Source organism: Lipotes vexillifer, unplaced genomic scaffold (genome assembly GCF_000442215.2).
Source record: "Lipotes vexillifer unplaced genomic scaffold, Lipotes_vexillifer_v1.1 scaffold90, whole genome shotgun sequence".
Classification (NCBI taxonomy): Eukaryota; Metazoa; Chordata; class Mammalia; order Artiodactyla; family Lipotidae; genus Lipotes; species Lipotes vexillifer.
Genome location: NW_006782310.1, coordinates 4,484,265 through 4,493,274, shown reverse-complemented (window position 1 = coordinate 4,493,274; position 9,010 = coordinate 4,484,265). Strand labels below are relative to the sequence as shown.

The window sequence follows — 9,010 nt, the reverse complement described above, 5'->3', positions numbered from 1 at the left end:
ATATATATATATACATACATATATATATATATATATATATATATATATATATATATATATATAGACACACACACACATATATATATTTTTTTTAATTTTTCTTTTTTTTTTTACCTCTCCCAAAGAGAAATAGTGACGTGGAATCTGAGAATCGGGATAAATATTCTCTAGGTACCAAGAGAAAGGTCTGCATTGGAGTTTGTGTCTTAGACCAAGTCTTGATGATATATCTCCATAATCTACCTTTGTAACACCTGTTAAAAGAAATAAGTGACTGAATTATTAATGTTCCGTTAGGTAACACATTTCTATTTATATATTGCATCTAAAAAGCCAGTCAAACAGGAAAAGTAGTATCACTTTGGTGATGTGTGACTATACAAGTGACATACCATAAATCCACCTCCCAAAGTATAAAACAAGGAAATATATGTGTTTTTCAAAGAAAAATTAAATTTGTCTGAGAATGATATATATGCTAATAATATTACACACAAATGTAAGTTATATGGGGTCAGAAAAGTTTAATATTTGTTAAGGCAAAAACAAAAATAAAGACCAATTTTGCCTAAATATGAAACAGAGGTTAAACAGAGCAATTGTTTCCAGTCAGGTTTCTCTCTCACAGCTCACTGAATTGTGTGTGCTGCCACTGCACAGTCTTGTGGTGATTGGAAGAGGATGGAATGGTAACAATGCCAGGCAGATTTATAGCTGATGGAAGAGCTGTTGCCACAAAGCTCAGAAGAGCAGAGAAAAACTCCTGGAGAGAAGTCCCTGAAGGCATGTTACAGGGCTCTGCACTGGCCTTGAAATACTTGACGCTTTCATATACATGTTAAATGTTGCAGTTAGGTTTAAAAAAAAAAAAAAGAACATGGAAAGCACCTGGACCAATAGTGACTTCTGCAAGACTGGATCATGTATTGTTATTGTTAATTACATATACCAGGCATTCTGCTAAGCACCTTCTATACGTATGTGACTTCCTTTACTCCTTACAACCTATGAGGTAGGTGTCTCGCCTCTGCTCAGAGGTTCTCTTCCACTCCTTCTTATCTCTCTTCAGAATGCATTAGGATCAGACCAAGAAAGTTAGTTTTGTATTTCTAATGCAAAATAATGCTAACCTGGAGAAATTATATAGAAGAAATTCTTGAATTCATCCATCCACACTTCTGCAAGTCGTCTGTTATTTTTATTGATAATCTGCCCTGTGCCTCCTGGAAACGTGTAGGGTGTAGCTTTCCGAAACACATGTCCAACATGTGAGCAAGTAACAATCTCCAAAGTTCCTCCACACTGCCAAATCTGTAAACAACAGCAAAGAAGACCAGTTTTAAACACTGATAATTATAAAAAATAAAAACGGTTCACATCTTATTGAGTTTCATAGCTGGAATTTCACAGAATCAAGGGAGCTCCTGCTATATGGTCCCAAAGCCAGTGCTTCCTCAATTTTTGGTTCTGATCAAACCAGAAGTTGAAGGTTAAATTCAGAAAGATAGGTAAATGCAAAATACAGAAAAGACTTGAGGTCCACAGCAGTATTTCTCTAACTGCAGGCCGTCACTCTTACAAGGGTCATAAAATTCAAATTTGATGAACTGCAGCCAGTACTAACAAGGACATACTGTTTCATGAAATATTTATATTATGGGTTGTGTGTATATTTATTAATATGGTTTGTGGTCAAAAACTTTGACCATGCAGTATTCAGCCAGAGTCCTATCTGTTCCTCCTTCTCCAAACCTGTCACAACCTGTACATTAAACAGAACCTAGGAATCTAAACTTGATTACTCGTGAGTTATTCAGTGGACAGTGAGAGCACACTCTATGGTGTTTTGTGAGAATAAAAACAAAAAAGGGGTAAAAGAAAGATCATTAACTGGTTTCACATCCTTAACGAAATTATCCTTTCAAAATACATTTTTCCATAAGTCAAAATCTATTTTCAATTAAAATATATTTTGAAAAATTTTGATTTTGTTAAATATTCAGTGTGCCTACCTTAACATTTTCACAGGATCATAAAGTGATACAGCTAAGTAGGATCTCCAAGATGATCTGGAGTTCAAACCTCTCCTTTTATAAAGAGTAAAGCTATCTACCAGGAACACAGCAAGCTAGCTGGGTTAGACTTCAGCGCAGTTCAGTGTGATTTCCACTATAGGCCATGTGTCTAAAGTTCATTATTTTCAGAAATACACTATGTCATTTTAAAAATATGTTGTTTTTTTGCGAACAGAAAATGCATAAGACTTAAGGTTGACTGGGTTACATTCATTTAGAATAATTTCAGAATTCTTTTGCCTTTTTCTTTTTATGGGGAAAAATATAAAGCTGGTGAAGTGACCAGGTTTAAATAAGAGAGAACAATTTTCAAACCAGAAGGACAAAGCATATTAAAGAAAGTGAAATTATGTTTTTGGCAGTTAAGTAACAAAGTAGCATCTACAAACTATGTGTTATTTTTGTTTATTTTTAGAGTTTGAATTACTTCCTTGAAAGTAACAAATTAAAGACAACAGGGGAATCTTGTATAAGTTTTACAGGTGGACTAGTAATATAACTGAATTATTTGCTTAAAATAGTTTATAATGAACCTTTAATAGTATCACCAAACTTTTTATGGGCTGAAGGCTGTGAAGTCTGATTAAACTCATATTAAATTCACTTTTTAATTTTTATTTAGAGATAACATAAATATTTAAAGCATATCCATATTTGAGGTTATACAGATTACTTTTTTTCAAAGGGAACTTACCCTAAAGGAAATTTCTAGGTTTTCTCCTCCCCAAATATCCATTCCAGCATCATATGTTCCAATTTCCTGAAAGTAATCTCTGTCTATTGAAAAAAGGCCTCCTGCCATTGTAGGTGTTCTGAAATTCAATCATAATACTATACCGTTAATTGTAACAATTTAAAATTTACTATCAGTTTTTGTTTTTAAAAGTAGTTTTATAACTGTTTGTAACTACAGAATAAATGCTTATTCTCACACTCTTCAGAAACTTACACAGGCTCCCAGGGCTTTCTTTGTTTTTATGCTGGACCTGCACCCCAGTTGTGCTGTCACAGCTCCTACCTGGACATCCTTCTCTGCCTGGACACCCTTCCCTGCCCAGTCCCAAGGGCTCTTACTGTCTTCAGTACCTTTCTTGATCCTCAGGTCCTGACTGAGCTTCTACCCCAAACTCCTTAAATTGAAGCTATTTCTCATAATCCGCTCCATCTGACTGTGTGTATCTACTCCATAGTTCCAAGCAACCATAAATGCAGTTGACCACATTAACCAACTAGACTCATGTTAGCAGCTCTAACATGCCAGGTTCTAAGGGGTGGCAAATATTGCAAAGATGTAAGACTAAACAGGATGAAAGCAATGAAGCCCTTTCCCTCAACCTTTAAGGAAGGAGATAAAGTACAGAATAAAATCAACATACTCCTCCTAAGTAAGGAGATCATCATCCTGACCAAGTATGGTAAATTCTCTGCCTCAAAACATGGCCTAGGTATGTAGAGTGGGTGGGAATAGGTAGAATTAAGCAGAGAAATGATAATGAAGGAGGATTTAAATAAATGAATACCAAATATTGGTTTCCTTGAAGAATGAATATGGAGAAAAACTGGGTTCCAACTAAGAGACCGAAATTAAGTTCCAGGGACAGAGGACACTATGGAGATCATATTTTAGGATGAACTGGCTACCTATGTAACCCTAAAACATACTCATTCCATGCACTGGTGAGGGTGGCAGCATTTGCTTTTCCAGTAGAAATAGTTGTTTCCACAAAGAAGTTAGGACTTACTTTGATTTTAGAAGAGAAAAAAGAATGAGAAAGTCTAATATCTTAGGAGTCAAAGGAAATAAATAGGCTGACACCCTGCATTATCATTTAGTGCAGGGGTTTCTTGACCCAGGTTTGGGGATCTCTCTAAATTTCTTAGACTTGTATGTAAAAACCCTTCTGTTTGCACATGTGCATCCCTGCCTCCCACCCCCAGTCCCACTTTAGAGAAGACTCAAAGCTTTTATCAGATTTTTCAAAGAAGTCCATCATGTATGGAATGTTTAGTGACCCCTGGTTTAGATGGTGATTTGAACTGTCACCAAGAGTGGGAAAGTCCCTTTGCTAGGAAAGGACTCGGGCTGGCTAGGGAGAAAGAGCATAGAAATTAGTGAAACCTCTCTTCAACTTTGTCAGAACTGGACTTAATTCAAAGGAATATAGATCTGGGAAGCCTTCTCCTCTCCTGGAGAGGAGAAGGCTAAAAAGCCTGGTGCTGCAGGAACTCTCAGTTACTACAGAAGCAGCAAGCTGATGCAACTGGAATCCTAGGATGGCTCAGAAGGCTCAAGTCTATCTAAAGGTCCTGAATAGCATGAAGGTTTTTATCCCTTTCTGAAAAAAATCTATATAAGACCAAATATAGAACAAAAGAAAAAGCAGAAATGCATTAATGGAAATCCTTTTTTATACTTTTGTCAATTCTAGTTATTTTTATATTTGAAACAAGCTTTTTCTAACCTTATCAGATGGTACATGTCTGAATTTAAAATCTTACATTTTATTACCCAGTTTTAGGTATTATTTTCACATATTGGCACTTACAATTAATTAAGGGATGGTTTAAGTTAAATATTATTATCCCTAACAACTGAATTAAAGCATAAATTATAGATTTGCAAAATGTTCATATAGGAATGAAAACATATGCATGTCACCATCATTTCTCACAGGCACTAGATTTATAGAAATGAAAAATTCGAATTTTATTAATTCATCAGAGGAAAAAAATCCCTCTTTGAAATAATGGTATACATGAAAGATGGCTCTTAACTACATATATGGTGCACAAATCCTTCGTGTCTTTCAAAATACACATATAATCCTTCTAATATGATCCCCAATGCTTCACAATCCCCTGCCAATAACACATTAGGGAAAATGTTTGACAAATCAATTACCTCACAGGAAGAGTTCGATCACCTTTCCTTCTGTCCATTTCTCTTTGGGGAACAGGATACCAGCGAAAATTGAGCTTCCAGTTGAATCCACCATAGGTCATGTCAGAACCTGCCATGTACTCAAAAGTATCATCACTGATCACATCAATGATAGGACAGACCACTGTCTTCCTAAAATCATAAAAGCAAATTAAAAATCTTTTAAAACCTTCTTTTTTGAGGGCTATCGTAACAACTATATAACAAGTGTATACTAAGTGTTTTTAAAATAAAAATACATTCTATTATGTTATGGACAATGGTGAAAAAATTCCCTGCTATATCCTACCAAGCTAGCATCATAATTATTTATCATATTTATTTATAACTTATTGAAAATAACCTTCCATCTCTCTTCCACTCATACTTTTATATATTTGCCACATGTAAAAGTACTTCAAATATTTCTACAGTATTCAAAAATAACTTTTAATGACTATATATTTAATAATTCTAATGACTACATAATTAATAATTTTAAGCTAACAATTTTCTTAATAAATGACTTCTGGGCATTTGTGTTTCTTATAGATTTTTGCTATTAAGATACTAAGTGACCATGTTCATATATACAATATTTCACTTTTGCTTTAAGAGTGAACTTCCAGGAGTGAGATAAGCTAATTAAAGGAAAGAACTTTTTGTGGCACTACTCATAACTTCTTTCCAAAAGTGTTATATGTATATACAGATTCCTTATAATACTAACAACTTTGGATGTTATCTTCTTGCAATTTTGTTACTATAATAATGTTACATAGTATCTCTGGATTTAAAAAATTTATCTTTTCTAATGATTAGAAAGAGTATTTTTCCTGCAGTTTGTATTTCTTCATACAAATTGTCTGAACACGCACTCTGAAATATTTTTCTTTTGGTATTGTGATTTTTATAAACTTGAAAAAACACATATGCCCACAGCCCCTTCTAAGAAACAGTGCCCTCTGCTCAGAGCCCTTGGGAGCCACATTTTAGAGTATGTGATATCCTCCCCATCTGACTGGTGTCTTATTTGAGAAAGCTTTCCTCACTTCCAAATCTTTCCTTACTCTCACTGTTGTGGTCTCCCATATTATCTTCAAAAATAATTATATTTTTGCCTTTCATGTTTATCTTTAATCCTTATGAAATTGATTTTGGGTATTACATGCAGTAAGTATCCAACTTTGTTTATTTTCCTTATGGATGACCAATTGTTCTAGCACTATTTATCTAACGGGCTTTTTTTTTTCTGCTGTTGTAATCATTAAGTGCCTGCTCTGTCATAAATCAAGTTTTCATAGAAACATGGAGTGGCTCTGTTTCACTAGTCTATTTGTGAATTCCTGCATCAATACATCACTGCCACAATTAAAGTAGCTTTAAAATAAGCCCTGATGTCTAGTAGGGCAGGCCCAGTTGTACTTGACTCCTCTTTTTCAGGGGTATTTTAGCTATTTTTTAAAATGTGTGTATTTCCAGATAAATGTTAAAATCAGCCAGTTTCTCCAAGAAAATTCTGTTGAGATTTTCAATTAGAAACACATTGAATTTATATAGATCAATGTGGAGAGAAATGACATTTTTATATTGACTTTTCTATCCATGAACATTATCCTCTCCGCTCAGATTATTTTCCAATGAATTTCAACAGTTTTCTATTTCATGCATCATTTGTTAAACATATTCCTAATTATAGCCTATGATTTCCATTGCTATTATAAATGGTCTCATTTCTTTTCTTCTTTTTACATTATATTTTCTAACTCTTCGTGCTGGTATGGAGAAGGCAACTGACTTTTCTATGGTGATCTTATGTTTGGCTACACTGCTAAATTCTTATTATTTCTACTACTTATAGTTTACTTTTCTTCGTAAAAAACACATCATTTGCAATTGACAGCACTTGTTTTTTTCCTTTCTAATTCTTATACCCTTTATTTCTTATATTATTGCAAAATCTAAGGCTTCTAATAATACTGAGTAACAGTAATAATTCAGGGCATTCTTATCTTGTGCAATATCTTCCAAAAAATACTTTCTGCATTTCTCTATTGATATGATGTTTGCTAGTTAAGGGTGTGTGTGTGTGTAGCTAAATTAAATTAGTTTAGCGTCTTAAATTAGTAAATTTACATTCTATAATAGTTTACTAAGTATTCTTAATCATAAATCAATGTTCATTTTAATCACAAATGAACACTTTTTTCTGTATCTACTAAAGTGATTACAGAGTTTTAATGACAGGGGATTTTTTTGTTTTTGCTTTTGTTTTTGCAGTACGCGGGCCCCTCTCACTGTTGTGGTCTCTCCCGTTGCAGAGCACAGGCTCTGGACGCACAGGCTCAGCAGCCACGGTTCACGGGCCCAGCCGCTCCGCGGCATGTGGGATCCTCCCAGACCGGGGCACGAACCCGCGTCCCCTGCATCAGCAGGCGGACTCTCAACCACTGCGCCACCAGGGAAGCCCTAATGACAGGGTTTTAATCACAGTTTCAGAAATATGTTAGTAGGGTATATTATGTGAATTGGTTTTGTAATATTACACTAACCAAGTAGTAATGATATGTTACATATATTGATATGTTATATGATATGCTTTACTTATATATATAAAATATATATATATGTTGATATGATATTAATAAATCTCAGTTGGATTCAGTTTGCTGGTGCTGTGAGATTTTCGTATTAGCATTTGCGAGTGGGTTTGAGTAATTTTCCACATCTGTTCTGGTTTCATATCAAGGTTATACTAGTCTCATAAAAAGAGCTGAATTGGTACCCCTTTTCTATGTTCTGCTTACAAATTCTTAGGGGAGATCCCTTTCCCCTCCTCCACCCCATACCAAGGTTGAAACAGCCAAGTTGTCTTTGGTGTGGTGGGATTCATTTCTCATTCTAACACAGAAGTACAGACATCAGGAGCCTAGCTTTATACAGGTGTTTGCTATTCGTCTTCCCACTGTAGGCGGGACCCAGGCCTTGGCTCCCATCCTCCCATCTGTTTGTCTTTCAAGGCAGAAGCTCAGCGTCCCCTAAGTTCAGCAGAAACCCTACAAGTGAAAGCTGGCTTTAGTGCCCAGACTGCTTTACTTGTTTGCACTTTGTTCTGAGATCTGCAGAATTTCTTACTTTGCTGCCAACTTGGTGATGCACTTAAAAATGTTTTCTGGGGACTTCCCTGGTGGTCCAGTGGTAAAGAATCCACCTTACAATGCAGGGGACACAGGTTTGAACCCTGGTCAGGGAACTAAGACCCCACATGCTGCAGGGCAACTAAGCCCACACGCCACACATACTGAGCTCTCGCGCCTCTACTAGAGAGACTGTGTGCCGCAAACTACAGAGCACACTTGCTCTGGAGCCCATGCGCCACAACTACAGAGAGAAAAACCCACATGCCACAACTAAAGAGAAGCCCATGTGCCGCAATGAAAAATCCTGTGTGCCTCACTGAAGATCCTGCGTGCTGCAACTAAGACCCGACGCAGCCAAAAATAAATGAAATAAATAAATAATAAATAAATCTTTAAAAAAAATGTGTTTCGAATTTATCCAGCACTTAGCTTTTTCAGTTGGAAACATTATTCAGGATACCTAATCTACCACACAGCCCAACTGGAAGTTGTTGTGGTTGTTATTTCAGCCAATTTCCCTTTCATATTTCTGTCATCACCTCACATTGCTTTCTCTCCACGGGTCCAGGCTCCTGCTTCATAACGGTTACACATTGTCTTTACGCAAGCAAACACTTCCTAAATCAGTCATCTGTTACATATAGAAAACAATTTACAGAAATATCCTATTTCTTCTTCAGGCAGTGTTCTTCTTCCTAAAGCTACTGTATCTTCTCATTGCCCAGGCAATTCATCTTTGAAAGGGGAGAGATGGGGACTTCCTTGGCGGTCCAGTGGTTAAGACTCCATGCTCCTAATGCAGGGGGCATAGGTTCGATCCCGGGTCAGGGAACTGAGATCCCACATGCCGGGTGGCGCGGCCAAAAAAAAAACTG

At 36.0% G+C, this 9,010-nt stretch overlaps 1 protein-coding gene across 1 annotated transcript in view; it reads right to left on the bottom strand.

Annotated features, from left to right (window-relative positions):
- The window catches only part of GALNT1 (polypeptide N-acetylgalactosaminyltransferase 1), a 69,445-nt gene that overhangs the window by 19,171 nt on the left and 41,264 nt on the right, over positions 1-9,010 (bottom strand). The window contains exons 5-8 of the mRNA XM_007455203.1: positions 4,978-5,148; positions 2,770-2,887; positions 1,131-1,311; positions 115-254 (exon numbers count right to left, since the gene is read on the bottom strand). Of these exons, the coding sequence (XP_007455265.1) occupies positions 115-254; positions 1,131-1,311; positions 2,770-2,887; positions 4,978-5,148 (610 nt within the window). The remainder of the gene's footprint in view (positions 1-114; positions 255-1,130; positions 1,312-2,769; positions 2,888-4,977; positions 5,149-9,010) is intronic.